Here is a 15,643-nt window from a genome sequence, read left to right as displayed (position 1 = left end):
CAGCGCTGAACAAAGATGGTGGTCGTTAATCTGGGCCTGTTCCAGAGAAAAAGACCCGGAAGTACAAACGCTGGACCTGCAGGGTCTAATTCGGAGCTTGTGGCCTCCAGCGGCTGTTAATAAAATCTCCCCTCTCTCCACCCGCCCCACCCAGGACTCCCGGCTCCGTTCCTCACTCCGCCCCACCAGCTCTCACCCGCAGAAAAAAGCGTCCATGCATTCACAGACCTCTGATCAAAGTGACACTGCGCATGCCCGAGATGGAATCCAGCATTGCACCTGCGCACTGGGTTCCTGTACCGTTAATAGGGCACATTCACAGCCGCCGTGCATGTTGGGTAACTGTAGCGCCATTGATTCTCCAAACAGGGAATGAAAAATTATTTCGTTAAAAATTGGGATACGTTAACTTAAGAAATCACATACATACTTGTGAACGGGTGCAATGCTATGTTCTATTTCTCAAAGTGATTCAAACCGTTGCTCTGCTGTGGAACTACACAGAACTTATAAAGCTTTTCTTAATGGTTCATCTCTCATTTATCTCCAGATACTGAATATTCACTGCTTTATAGAATGATACAGCACAGATGGAGACCATTTGGCCCATCATGCCTGTGCTGGCTCTTTGCAAGATTTTAAAATTGATTTCCTGCTCGTGGAGTCAGAACAGTCTGCTGTCAGTCTGCTGTCGTAATGCAAGAGATGAATGGAGAAGATTTTCCAGTTGGACAGCTCATAGACATACTCACCCTTGTGCAAAGATCGATTGCCCAGTGTACTAAGCAGATATGAAGAGTTCACTGGTTAATTAAGCACACAGAGTTACCTGGTAGAGTTTAATTCAATAATTCTACATACCCCACATACAACAGTGATATTTCTAATACAGGGTCAATTAAAGGAGTATCGCTGATGTAATAGAGTAGATGAATTAATATCCTGCAACCACACAATTAAGAATTGGCTGGGATGTTGCAGTATGAAAGAACCTCACATACATGTCAGGTGAAAGAGGCCATGTACAATGAACCAGTAAAAGCCACATCATTGTTAGACTCCACTGTTCATCTGGATGGATCTTTGTTTTATAAACAAGGTCTGTGCCAGACTTGTTCTGTGTCTTTGATTCCTCATGACAGCTGTAATATCCTTACTAAATAACCACCACAATATTCAGCCTAGAAAGCATCATCACAGCCCTTCAAACCGTTACTGAGAGAAGCACCACTATTCTGAAAGTTCTTCTAGTTGTAATTCCCTCATGCAGAATCTTTCATCCTGGCAAAAAACATATGGCTTCTCGACAACAGAAAGGACACCACTCAGTCACCACTACAGATTCTGAATGATTCGGGATGTTGCTGGTAAGTGTCCAGGACAAATTGCTGTTTGTAAGGTGAAGGCAGGTCACCAGCAGGAGTTAGTGAAGAGGGTGATGGTAATAACCAGGCAGACTAGCTTACCAGGAAAGCTGCCCCAGAGGGGATTCCATGGGATCCCCCAAATCACAATCATTGGTACCTGCACCACAGCCCACAGACTCCAGGGGGATGGGAACCTGAGTGGGAGACACAGAAGAGGGAAACAAAGATAGACATGAAAGACAGGAAAATAAAAAGCAAAAGTGGAAGGCAGAGGAAACGGGGGCTAGCAGCAAATAGGGCAATAGTACAAAAGAAAATATGAATAAAGACAAGTCTAAAGGCACCTTCTCTGGATGCATGGAGCTTTCGCAATAAGGTAGATGAATTAATAGTGCAAATCGATGTAAACAGCTACGATATGATTGCGATTACAAAGGCACGGCTACAGGGTGACCAAGTCTGGGAACTGAATATCCAAGGGTATTCGATATTGAGGAAGGGCAGGCACAAAGGAAAAGAAAGTGGAGTGGCATTGTTAGTTAAGGATGAAATCAGTGCAATAGTGAGAGAGGATATCAGCTGAGAAAATCTAGATGTAGAATCAGTCTGGGTGGAGCTAAGAAGCAACAAGGGTGGAAAACATTAGTGGGAGTTGTGTACAGGCCTCCAAACAGTAGTGGTAAGGCAGGGGACAGTATTAAAAAGGAAGTTAGAGATGCATATAACAAGGGTGCTACAGTAATCATGGGTGACTTTAATCTAATATAGACTGGGCAAATCAAATTAGCAATAACGTTGTGGCGGATGAATTCCTGGAGTCTGTACAAGATGGTTTTTTAGACCAGTATGTCGAAGAACCAACTAGGGAACAGGCTATATTTCACCTCTCTTCTATTTTTACTTAGTTCTGTTGAAGAGTCATACGGACTCGAAACATTAACTGTGTTCCTCTCCGCAGATGCTGCCAGACCTGCTGAGTTTTTCCAGGTATTTTTATTTTTATTTTTGTTAGGGAACAGGCTATCTTGGATTTGGTTTTGTGCAATGAGAAGGGGTTAATTAATAATCTTGTAGTGCGGGGTTCTTTAGGGAACAGTGACCATAACATGAGAGAATTCTTCCTTAGGTTGGAAAATAAAGTAGTCCAATTCGAAACTCAGGTCCTAAATCTAAACAAAGGGAACTCAAAGGAATAAGGCGTGAGTTGGCTAAGATAAATTGGGGAATTTCATTAAAAGGCATGATGGTGGATAGGCAATGGCTAATATATAAGGAATGAATGTATGCATTGCAACAGTTATATATTCCTTTCTGGTGCAAAAACACAACAGGAAAAGTGGCCCAACCATGGCTAACAAAACAAATGAAGTGTAGTATTAGATCCAAAGGGGTGTCATATAAAGTTGCTTGAAAAAATAGCAAGCCTGAGGATTGGGAGCAGTTTAGAATTCAGCAAAAGAGGACCAAGAGATTGATTAAGAGGGGAAAATGGAGTACGAGCATAAACTTGCAAGGAACATAAAAGAGGACTGTAAAAGCTTCTACAAGCATGTAAGGAGAAAAAGATTAGTGAAGACAAATGTAGGTCACTTAAAGTCCGAAATAGGAGAATTTATAATAGAGAACAAGGATATGGCAGTGCAATTAAACAACTACATTAGTACTGTCTTCATGGAGGAAGACACAAATAACTTCCAAGACATACTAGGGAAACAAAGGTCTAATGAGAAGGAGAAATTGAAGGAAATTAGTATTACTTCAAAAAACAGTGCTGGAGAAATTAATGGGACTGAAAGCTGATAAATCCCCAGGGCCTGATAATCTATATCCCAGGGTACTAAAGGAGGTGGCCATGGAAATAATAGATGCGTTGGTTGTCATCTTCCAAAATTCTGTAGATTCTGGAATAGTCCCGGCAGATTGGAAGGTGGCAAATGTAACCCCATGATTTAAAAAAAAGGAAGGAGGGAAGAAACGGAATTGTAGACCAGTCAGCCAAACATCTGTGGTAGGGAAAATGCTAGAATCTATTATAAAGGATGTGATAACAGGATATTTAGAAGATATCAACAGGATTAGACAAAGTCAACATAGATTTATGAAAGGGTAATCATGTTTGACAAACTTCCTGGAGTTTTTTGAGGACATGACTAGCAGAATAGATAAGGGAGAACCAGTGGATGTGGTGTATTTGGATTTTCAGGAAGGTTAAGTCCCACATAAGAGGTTAGTGTGCAAACTTAAAGCACATGGGATTGGGGTTAATATATTAGTATGGATTGAGAACTGGTTAGCAGACAGGAAACAGAGAGTAGGAATAAATGGGTCTTTTTTGGAATAGCAGGTGGTGACTAGTGGGGTACCGCAGGGATCAGTGCTTGGGCCCCAGCAATTCACCGTATATATCAATGATTTGGAGGAGGGAAACAAATGTAATATTTCCAAGTTTGCTGACCACATAAAACTAGGTGGAAATGTGAGTGGTGAGGAGGATGTCAAGAGGCTTCAAGGTGATTTAAACAAGTCGAGTGAGTGGGCAAATACATAGCAGATGCAGTATAACATGGATTAGTGTGAAGTTATTCACTTTGGTAGGAAAAACAGAATGGCAGAGTATTATTTAAATGGTGATACATTGGGAAATGTTGATGTACAAAGGGACCTGGGTGTCCTTGTACACCAATCACTGAAAGCAAGCATGCAGGTGCAGCGAGCTGTTAAGGCAAATGGTATGCTGGCCTTCATTGCGAGAGGACTTGAGTACAGGAACAAGAATGTCTTACTGCAGCTATACAGGGCCTTGGTAAGATCACACCTGGAGTATTGGGTGAAGTTTTGTCTCCTTACCTAACAAAGGATATACTTGCCATGTGAGAGTTTAGGGTATACTTACCTGGCAGGGGAGAAACCTTGATCACAAATTCTGCCTGGGAAGGGTAAAATGGCTATAACCAATCAAACCCCATATCATGGGGTATCTAACACTGTCCGAGTCACAGTGAAGGGTAGTGAAGAAGGAGGAGCAGATGTGGACCGGGCTCTTTTCACCAGGAGGATCCTGCTGAAGGTGTGCGGCTTCGAGGCTGTGGATATCTACTGCCTGCAGGATTTCAGCCTTGAATATATTCAATGGCCTGGCCTCTACTGCTCTCTGGGGTAGAGAATTCCAAAGACTGACAACCCCCTGAGAGAAGAAATTCCTCCTCATCTCTGTCTTAAATGGGAGACTCCGTAGTTTTAAACTGTGTCCCCTAGCTCTAGATTTCCTCATGACGGGAAACATCTGCTCAGTATCTACACTGTCATCCCCCCCAGAATCTTCTATGTTTCAGTAAGTTCACCTCTCATTCTTCTGAATCCCAACAAGTATGGGTGCAACCTGTTCAACCTTTCCTCATAAGACAACCCCTTCATCTTAGGAATCGGCCTAATGAACCTTCTCTGAACTGATTCCAATGTAAGTATATCATTCCCTAAGTAAGAAGACCAAAACTGTACAAGTACTCCAGCTGCTGTCTCACCAATGCCCTGTGTATTTGTAGCAAGTTCCCTTTTTTATACTCCACCCCCCTTCCAATAAAGGCCAACACCCCATTTGTCCTCCTCATTACTTGCTGAACCTTCATGTTAATTTTTCATGATTCATGTACAAGAACACCTGAGGGAGTGGTAGAGGCAGGAACCCTCACAACATTCATGAAGTATTTAGATGAGCACTTGAAATGCCATAGCATACAGGGCTATGGGCCAAGTCCTGGAAAATGGCCAGCACAATCACAATGGGCCCAAGGGCCTGTTTCTGTGCTGTATAAGTCTATGGCTCTATGGCTATGATTCTATGACACCCAGATCCTTCTGTACTGCAGCATTGTGCAGTCTCTCGCCTTTTAAATAATTTTCTATTTTTATATTCTTCCCGCCAAAGTGGGAAAGCTCCCATTTTCCCACATGATGCTCCATCTGCCAAATTTTTGTCTATTCAGGTAACCTATCCATGTCCTTCTGCAGACTCTTGGTATCCTCCTCACAACTTGTTTTGTATCATCAGTGATTTTGGCTACAATACAGTCAGTTCCTTCATCCAAGTCATTATTAGAGCTGGCTGCTTTTGTCTTCTTCAGTTGTGAGTGATATTGGTCCCCATTCTCCTGGACACTGAATCCATCTTGTTCTAAACTGGGTTCAATGTCAGGCAGTTCAGGGAGTCAGGAATCATTCGCCCCTAGACCCACACTGACAGACAAAACTGCAGACAGTTCCCAGTAAGGATTCCTCTGGTTCCTCACCATATATTAGTCAGGATACTGAAACCCACCTTTCTTACAGTCCACTCCTGGAGGCCCCACTCCCTGAGCCTACAATCTTCAGCAGGGTCAGTGGTGGAGTTCCACAGCGGGAGTGATCTCAGGGTAACTATCAGGAATGCACCCTTGGGGATGTTCCAAGGCATATGGTTTTAGTTATCCTGGTGTCTAACACACACACACATTAATAAAACAGGGAATTTCTGAAAACACGCTGCAGGTCCTCCTTTATCTGGAGATCAAATGTCTGCTGAATGATTGTCCCAGAAGTTAACAGGCTTCTGCGAATCCTCCAGTTAGATGTTCCCAGTTTTAAATTGGTTTATTTTAAATGTACTAACACCAGCTTTAAAATGCTAGATTCAGGACTGCCACAAAAACACATTAAATCTCCATGGAATAATTACCACAGTCATTCTCTTAAACTTAAACCTGCTGTTTCACTTTTAGTCAGAAACAGATCACAACTTTACACCAATCTCTGATTTGACAGCACATTTCCAACATTCACCGTTGTTCTTCCTGACTCTAAACACAGTTGTAAAGGAGCCTTCTGTTCCGTGTCTAGGAGCTCTGAACCATGGAAGACAGCAGCTGGGACACATTTCTTACATACCCCAGGATTAACCCACATGGGGACTTTGTCGTCAGTGAAGGGAGATGAGAAAGACCCTGTCAGTATGACCCTGAAAGACTGTGTCCAGGTTGAAGTTCTGTTCCTGTCGTATGATCCTCCCCCAGATTGTCCTTTCACAGGTCCAGCCAGGTGATGTTAAACACTCAGGTGGGAAAGACAAAAATCTACAACGTGTTGAAAACAAAGCTGTTTTATTTCACATTTATCCAGAATATTAAACTCCAGTCCAATTAGCGAGGTTATTAACATCATCAAAAACAAGCTCCAACTGTCAGAGTAAAAGCATCAGAAAGTTCTGGTACAGAAAAAGGCCATTTGGCCCATCGTGTCTGAACTGGCTGAAATAAAGCTATTCAGCCAATCCCACTTTGCAGATCTTAGTCTGTCACCCTGTATGTTCCAGTAATTCAACTGCATATCCAAGTCTTTCTGTTAAATGCAATGAGGGTTTCTGCCTGTACGACCCAATCAGACAGTGAGTTCCAGACTTGCACCACCCTTTGGCTGAAATGATTTCTCCCTCCCCCTTTCATTCCTTCTGCCAATTATTTTAATTCTAAACTGTACCCTCCCTCTGGTTATTTATTTCTCTGCTAAGAGAAAAAGGTCCTTCCTGTCCACTCATTCTGGGCCCCTCATAATTTCATACACATCAATTAAATCTCCCCTCAGTCATAGAAAATAACCCCAGCTGATCCAATCTTTCCTCATAGTTGAATTTCTTCAATCCTGTAAATCGTAAATCTCCTCTGTACCCTCTCTGGTGTGAGAACATCCTTCCTGTAATGCAGTGTCAGAGCTGTACTCAGTACTCTAGCTGTGCTCTAACTAGTGTTTTGTACGATTCCAGCATAATCTCCCTGCTCGTATATTCTAGACTTCAGCCAAGAAAGGAAAATGTCCCAAATGCCTTCTTGACCACCTGATCTGCCTGTCCAGCCACCTTCAGGGATCTGTGGATATGCACTCCAAGGTCCCTCTGTTCCTCTACACTTCTCAGCATTAACCCATTTATTGTTCATTCCCTTGTCTTGTTTGCCCTCCCAAATTCATTATCTCACACTGCTCAAGATTGAATTCCATTTGCCATTTTCCTGTCCATCTGAACAGTACATTGATATCTTCCTGCAGTCTATGGCTTTATTCCTCATTGTTAAACACATAAACAACTTTGGGATCACCTGCAAACTTCTTACTCATGGTCCCCACATTTAAGTCTAAATCATTGCTATAAACCACAAAACTGTGGAGCCCCACTGGAAACAGGCGTCCAGACATGATTCAGCACTGGATGTGATTAACAGCAGCAATAACAGCAGAATCCAACCCCCGCTGTCGCATGTGAACTTGCTGGTGTCTCAGCAGGTTGTTTGACTGAGCAAATCCCTTCCCACACATGGAGCAGGTGAACGGCCTCTCCCCTGTGTGAATACGCTGGTGTGTCAGCAGATTCTGTTTACTTTTAAATCCCTTTTCACAGTCAGAACATTTAAAAGGTCTCTGATCAGTGTGAACAAGCTGGTGTGTAGTGAGATGGGATGACTGAGTGAATCTGTTCCTGCACAAGGGGCAAGTGTATGGTCTCTCCCCAGAATGAAATCGCTGATGCTTCAGAAGGTTGGATGAATCAATGAATTCCTGCCCACACTCAGAGCAGGTGAACGGCCTCTCCCCAGTGTGAACTCGATGGTGTCTCACCAGGTGGGCTAACCGAGTGAATCCCTGCCCACAGATAGAGCAGGTGAATGGCCTCTCCCCTGAGTGAGTATGTTGGTGTTTCAGAAGATCCTTTTTGCTTTTAAATTTTTTCTCACAGTCAGAACAATGGAATGGTCTCTTATCAGTGTGAACAAATTGGTGTGTTAGAAGGTGGGATGAACAAGTGAATCCCTTCCCACACACGGAGCAGGTGAATGGTCTCTCCCCAGTCAGAGTGCGTTGGTCGTTCAGTAAATCCTTTTTACTTTTAAAGCTCTTCTCACAGTCAGAACATTTAAAATGTCTCTTATCAGTGTGAACAAGTTGGTGTGTCAGGAGGTGGGATGACTGAGTGAATCTCTTCCCACACACTGCACAGGTGAACGGCCTCTCCCCAGTGTGAGAGCGTTGGTGTATCAGTAGATCCTTTCTGCTTTTAAAGCTCTTCTCACAGTCAGAACATTTAAATGGTCTTTGATCAGAGTGAACCTGCTGGTGAGTCTGGAGGGTTGATAATGCATTAAATCCCTTCCCACATTCAAGGCAGATGAATGGCCTGTCACCAGTATGAACATGCTGGTGTGTGTGAAGGCTGGATGACTGAGTGAATCCCTTCCCACACACAGAGCAGGTGAACAGCCTCTCCCCAGTGTGAATACGTCGATGAGTTTCCAACTCAGATGGGTAATTGAATCCCTTCCCACAGTCCCCACATTTCCATGGTTTCTCCATGGTGTGGGTGTCCTTGTTTCTCTCTAGGTTTGATAATCAGTTGAAGCCTCATCCACACACAGAACACGTGTACAGTCTCTCCCTGCTGTGAATGGTGCACTTTTTTTTCAGGCTGGTTAAAACTCTTTCCAATCATTGCACTGGAACCCTCTCACTCATGTGTGTATGTCTCAGTGCTATTCCAGTCGCAATGTTGTTTAAAATCTTTCCTTACAGACAAACATTTCTTCTTCCAAATTCAAAGGCCGATGATATTCAGGTTCTGATGAATCGAGTGACTCTATCAGATCTTGACATAATGTTTGGTTTGAATTTCCCATCTGCAAATCCAACCCTCTGAATACCCTGTAAAAGGAGTTTACATTGAAATACTCAGAATATTCAAAAAAACAAAGGCCATTCTGTCCAACGACTATGCTGGTTTTTATATACCACATGCTTCTCCTCCCATTCCATGCACCTCATCTCATCCTTTCAGCTTATCTCTCTATTCCCATTTCCCTCACGTACTCATCTAGTTTCCTTTCAAAATTATCTCAATGGTTTCCTATGTGTTTCACATTGTAACCACTCAAGAAATTTCAAGTGAAAACATTTTCTCCATATCTACCGCGTCTAACCCATTGATCATTGTGAAGACCTCTATCAGCTCACTGCTAACTCTTCCATTTTCTGAAGGAAAAAGAAAGCTCCACCCTGTTCAATCTTTCATAACAGAAGTATTTATTCTGGTTTACAAAATTCATCACTGTCAATCCAGGATAGAAACTGAGAAGAGACAAACATTTCCCTTGGTTTTAGTTTGCTGTGTGTAAATCCTCCCCTTCTAGCCCCCTGTAAAAGGAGTTTCCAAAATCCATCCCTGGCAGTCTAGGATAGAAATGCACAATATTCTCTCCTCCTGCTGTCAGAGACAGGGATAACTGCGCATGCGCACTGCTGCACATTGACCCTAGAAAGATGGCGGCCGTTAACTCGGGCCTGTGACCGGAGGAGGTCGCAGGTTTGCTCGATTTGGTGCAAACGCGGGTCCGGCAGCTTCTCATTCGGGTTTAGAGACCGAGGCATAGCGTTTATGCAGCATCCAGTCCACTCTCCGGCTCCATTCCTCTCCTCAGTTACCCAGATTTTCACCTTGTCCCCCCATCCTTCCTCCTTCAGCTCCCGCAAGCCCCAGACTTCAGTCACAACAACATTGCGCCTGCGCGCAGGGCGCCAGCCGGAAGGATGATCAGGTGGCACCCGTCCTTCATTCCGATTGGTTGGAGGACCAGCTAGTCCCGCACGGTCTTCCAGTGCCGCCCACTCTTCCTATTGGTCCGGAGCTGCCGTCAATCACCCAGGCATTGTGATGGTTTCAGACGCTGAGAGCGGCCACAGACTCAGCCTGACTTGCTGATTCTTGGCAGCATTTTCTGTTCGGGAATTAGAGCTGGAGATGGAGTGGAGTGGAGAGGGAAACAGAGTAAATGTTTCAGGTCGCTAAATTTTTATCCAAGCTGGAAGAATTTAGAGATTTAGTTGTTTTCCAGCATTTACGGAGTCAGGGAAATGAGAAGGGGAAAGGAGAAAAGAACAAACGGTCTTGTGATAGGATGGAAGGCTGGAGTGATTAAATGAAAAAGCAGATGATGCAAGGCAACACTGGGTGATAAGAAGACAAGTAAATAAACTAATGGGACAAGTGAAGAGACAAAAGACAGGTCCAGAGGAGGTCTGAATGATAACAGCAGAACAGTTACAAGCACCTACTGTCTGAAAAAATGGGAGTGGTGGTTATGATCTGAAATTGTTGAAATGAATGTTGAGTCTAGAAGGTTGCAAAGTGTCTAATCAATGATGAACAGTGTTCCTCGAGTTGCCTTTGAGATTCATTGGAACAGTGCAGGAGGCTGAGGACAGAGAGGTCAGAACTGAAGTGAGACAGAGAACTAAAATAGTAAATGATCAGAAGTATCACATGTGCAAACTGAATGGTGATGTTCCACAAAGCAGTCACCCAATTTGATTTAATCTCCTCAGTGTAGGAGAGACGGCATCATGAGTAATGAAAACACGATGCTAAACTGCAACAAGTACAAGGAAATCACTGTGTCACCTGAAAAGCGTATTGAGGGCCGGGAATGTAGGAAGGGAGGAGGTGAAAGGGTGGGTGCAGCATCTGCTGTGCTCGCACGGAAATGATTCAAAATGATGTTCATAAAAAAACCAGAAATAGGAGCAGCAGGAGAAGATATGGCCACTTGAGCCTCTACACCATTAAATGCTCTTCCTCCTTAACTCCACTTTTCCTCCCTATCTCCAAACCATTGATTCTCCAGTATCTAAACTTTCATGGATTTGCATCTGGAATATATTCAAGACAGAGAATAACTTGCAACTGCTCCCAATCACTGCTCGGCAATCATATTAACTGAACTTTAGTCTGGCCTAGTGTAACAGCACTGAAATCTTGTCTTTCTCTGACACGTTATGCTTAATGTCATAATTGACAGATTAAGAGTAAAACAGCCACCGTTTCACTGTAAGGAGAAGAGACAACTTTGTAATTACTGCAAAATGTTACAGTCTGGCTCATTAGATCTGGTTATTCCATCCCATTTTATATTCATCTCATGGGAAAATTAGCAAAATACTGAAACATACGCGCTTTTGGGGACAATGGTGAGTTTGCTGCTCAGATTAGCTCAGGTCTCCATATTATAAGATACATCTAAAAGGACTGGAGAAGATGCAAGAAAAAAATACTAGAATGATGCCAGAACTGGCAGGTGACACCAATTAAGAAAGACTGGACAGGCTGTAAATGTTTTCTCTAGAAAAGAGAATGAAGGATGACCTGATCCTTTAAGACTATGAAAGGGTTTGACAGGGTAGACAAGTGGAAGATGTTTCCACTTGCAGACAGAATGAGAATAAATATCATTTAGTCGCTAATAAATTTAATATGCAGTTCCAGAGCAACATTTCAAACCAGAGATTAAAAACAGAAAACATTGGAAATACTCAGCATATCTGTGGATGGAGACAGAAGATTAATATTTAAATCTGTGCACAGATGCAGTCCAGTTCTGATGAAAGATCATGGGCCTGAAATGTAAACTGTTTCTCTCTTCACAAATGCTACCAGAATTGCTGAGTATTTCCAAAATTTTCTGTTTTTAATTAAGATTTGAAGCATCCACAGTATTTTGCTTTTCTTTAACTGGAGAGTGCTGAAATGAACTCCATGTGACATCAAGAAAGAGCTAAAGACACTGGATACTGCAAAGGCTATGGGCCCAAACAATATTCCAGCAATAGTACTGAAGACTTGTGCTCCAGAACTTTCCACGTCCCTAGCCAAGCTGTTCAGCTACAACACTGGCATCCATCTGGCAATGAGGAAAATTCCCCAGGTATTTCCTGTACACAAAATGCAGGACAAATCAAACCCATCCAATTACTGCCCCATCAGTCTCCAGCCCCAATAATCTGGTCATTGATGCCCAGTTTGGGTTCCGCCAGGGCCACTCAGCTCCTGACCACATTACAGCCTTGGTTCAATCAATGACAAAAGAGCTGAACTCCCGAGGTGAGGTGAGAGTGACTGCCCTTGACATCACGGCCGCATTTGACCGAGTGTGGTATTAGGTAGCCCTAGTGAAACTGGAGTCAATGGGAATCAGGGAAAACTCTCTGCTGGTTGGAGTCATACCTAGCACAAAGGAAGATGGTTGTGGTTGTTGGAGGTCAGTCATTTTAGCTCCAGGACATCACTGCCGGTTGGGCCTCGGACACTACCTCAATTGCTACACCAATGACCTTCCTTCCATCACAAGGTCAGAAATGGGGAGGTTCACTGATGACTGCACAATGTTCAGCATCATTTGCGACTCCTCAGATATTGAAGCAGTCAATGTTCAAATGCAGAAAGACCTGGGCAACATCCAAGCTTGACTGACAAGTGGGAAGTAACATTTGCAACACAAGTGCTAGGCAATTACCATCTTCAACAAGAGAGAATCTAACCTTCACCCCTTTACATTCAATGGCATTACCATTGCTGAATCCCCCACTATCAACATCCTGGGGGTTACCATTGACCAGGAACTGAACAAGATTAGCCATATAAATACTGTGGCTACAAGAGCAGGTCAGAGGCTAGGAATCCTGTGGCAATAACTCACCTCCTGACTTCATCATCTACAAGACACAAGTGAGGAGTGTGATGGAATACTCTCCACTTGCCTGGATTAGTGCAGCTCCCACAACACTCAAGAAGCTCAACGCCATCCAGGACAAAGCAGCCCACTTGATTGGCACCCCATCCACAAACATTCACTCCCTCCACCACTGACGCACAGTAGCAGAAGTGTGTACCATCTACAAGATGCACTGCAAGAACTCACCTTAGACAGCACCTTCTAAACCCAAGACCACTACCATCTAAAAGGGCAAGGACAGCAGATCCCTGGGAAACACCACCACCTGCAACTTCCCATCCAAGCCACTCACCATCCTGACTTGGAAATATACTGCCGTTCCTTCGCTGTCGCTGGGTCAAAATCCTGGAACTCCCTCTCTAACAGCACTGTGGGTGTACCTACACCACATGGACTGCAGTGGTTCAAGAAGCTAGATTACCACCACCTTCTCAAGGGCAATTAGGGATGGACAATAAATGCTGGCCTAGCCAGCGACGCCCACATCCCATGAATGAATTTTAAAAAAGATTGTGAAACTAACCACCAGAAGGATTTGTGATTACCGCCTGAGCTGGAAATTCTTAGATAAAACCCCACCGTGCAAAGATAATTTGAAAGCCGAATGTGGAAAAGGATTTACTCAGTCATCCCACTTACTGACGCAACAGCACATTCACATTTGAGGGAGGAGAATCAGACTCATTGTGTGTGCAAAGGCATTCACTCAGTTTGCCCCCTGGTTAACACTCCAACTTTTGATCTACGACTAGTCCATTCTTATTCGCGAGGGATAGTTTAACACTTATGACTATGGAAAAAAAATCACTTGTTCACCCCACCTGCTGAGACTCCAGTGAGTCCACATCTAACTGTAGGGGTTTGTTCTGCTGTTAATCACACCCAGGACAAAACTATGGTGGAGGACCCGTGCTCTTTAGTTGCTGTATCAATTGATTTAGTAAATTTGTAACTTGGACAAATGGCTCCAATTGTAATCGGAATTCTGATCGCAAATCACAATGTTCTACTAAAAAATGTCTGATCTCAATGGCGTCGCTCTGACCCAGCATTCACTGCGGGTAAGAATGTGCCCTATCCACACGACAGGCGCGCCCCGCGCAGGCGCAGTTCCCCATTGAGAGTAGAGCATGCGCAATGCAGACTGTCAATGGCGCTGCAAGGAATGGGGAAGAAACAATCGAGTGCAGTTGAGTAATGGAGTCGGTGGGTGAGCGGGGAGGATTAGAGCCAGCGGAATGGGCAGGGGGCTTCATAAATACTACGTGGAGGCTTCGAACCCCGAATAAAAAGTTACCGGTCCCGCATTAGCACCGAAAGGTCTATGAGCTACGGGGCGCCTGCCCTTCACAGGCCCGGTACAGCAGGGCGCATGCGCTGTGATCCTGGATCAGGAGACAGACAAAGAGTGGGTTGTCAACCTTCCAGGATTGGACTGGAGTTTCCAGGAGCTGAAGATCAATCTCCAGGACATTGCTGTGTGCAGCTCTGGAGAAATATCTTAAGGGCATTAAAAAGATTGTTTTAATTTGTAATTTTCTTTGAATTTTTCTCTTTATAAAAATATTGAAAGTGGGACAAATCATCATCCAATTGCGTCACGAGGCATTTTGCTTTCCAATTGGCCTGAGAAGGCAGTGTGTCACAAGGAAGGATGTGTTGGCCGACTAATGGCTGGAGCATAGGGACAAGTCATGTGATGGAGCCTCCATTTAATCAGAGTTGGCAACCCTAGAGGAGAGAATATTGTGAATTTCTGTCCTAGACTGACAGTGATGGTTTCTGTAAACTTACAGGGCACTGGAATTGGAGGATTGATAGACGGGAAACTCAAACCAAACATCACAACAAGATCTGACAGATTCACTCGATTCATCAGAAACTCAATATAAGCAGCATCTGAATGTGGAAGGTTTGTCTGTTCTGTTTGTGGGAGAAAATTTCAGATATCAATGTGACTGGAAAAACACCAGGAGGGAGTGTAGCACAGTTTTACCTGAGTGATATCCAAACTCCAAGGGTTAAATTACAGCAGAAGATTACACAAAAGAGTCATTATGGCACAGAGGAAGCCATTCAGCCCATTGAGTCCATGCCAGATTTCTGGAGCAATCCAGTCATCCCATTCCCCTGCCCCTGCTCTATCCCCATATCCTTGCAGGTTTATTTCCCTCACGTGTCTGTCCAATTTCCTTTTGAGATCATTCATCATATCCGTTTCCACCTCCCTTCGTAGGCAGTAAACTCCAGGTCATTACCACTCACTGTGTAAAAACATTCTTCATCACATCTCCCGTACCTTTTACGCAAAGCCTTAAATCTGTGTCCCCGAGTCCTTGTACAATCAGCTGATGGGAACAGCTTTTCTTTGCCCACCTTATCTAAACCTGCCAGAACCTTGTGCACCTCAATCAAATCCCACCTCAACCTCCTTTGCAGGAACCATTCTGGTAAACCTCCTCTGCACCTTCTCAAGGACCTTCACATCCTTGCTAACTTCGGGTGACCAGAAGAAACTCAAATTGGAGCCTAACCAGAGCTTTGTAAAGATTCAGCATAGTTTCCTGTTTTTGGTCTCAATGTCACTATTTATGTAGCTCAAGATCCAATCGGCTTTACTAACTTCTCTCTTAATACATCCTGTCACCTTCAGAGATCAAAGCACATGAACCCCGGGTCCCTCTGTCCATGCACACTCTT

At 43.8% G+C, this 15,643-nt stretch overlaps 1 protein-coding gene across 1 annotated transcript in view; it reads right to left on the bottom strand.

Annotated features, from left to right (window-relative positions):
* Positions 1–8,581, bottom strand: part of LOC144673250 (uncharacterized) — an 80,520-nt gene extending 71,939 nt beyond the window's left edge. The window contains 2 exon segments of the mRNA XM_078535176.1: positions 7,650–8,507; positions 8,570–8,581. Coding sequence (XP_078391302.1) covers positions 7,650–8,507; positions 8,570–8,581 — 870 coding nt within the window.
* Between the last annotated feature and the right edge of the window lie 7,062 nt (positions 8,582–15,643).

Source organism: Cetorhinus maximus, unplaced genomic scaffold (genome assembly GCF_964194155.1).
Source record: "Cetorhinus maximus unplaced genomic scaffold, sCetMax3.hap1.1 HAP1_SCAFFOLD_320, whole genome shotgun sequence".
Taxonomy (NCBI): Eukaryota; Metazoa; Chordata; class Chondrichthyes; order Lamniformes; family Cetorhinidae; genus Cetorhinus; species Cetorhinus maximus.
This window is presented reverse-complemented; position numbering and strand designations above follow the sequence as displayed.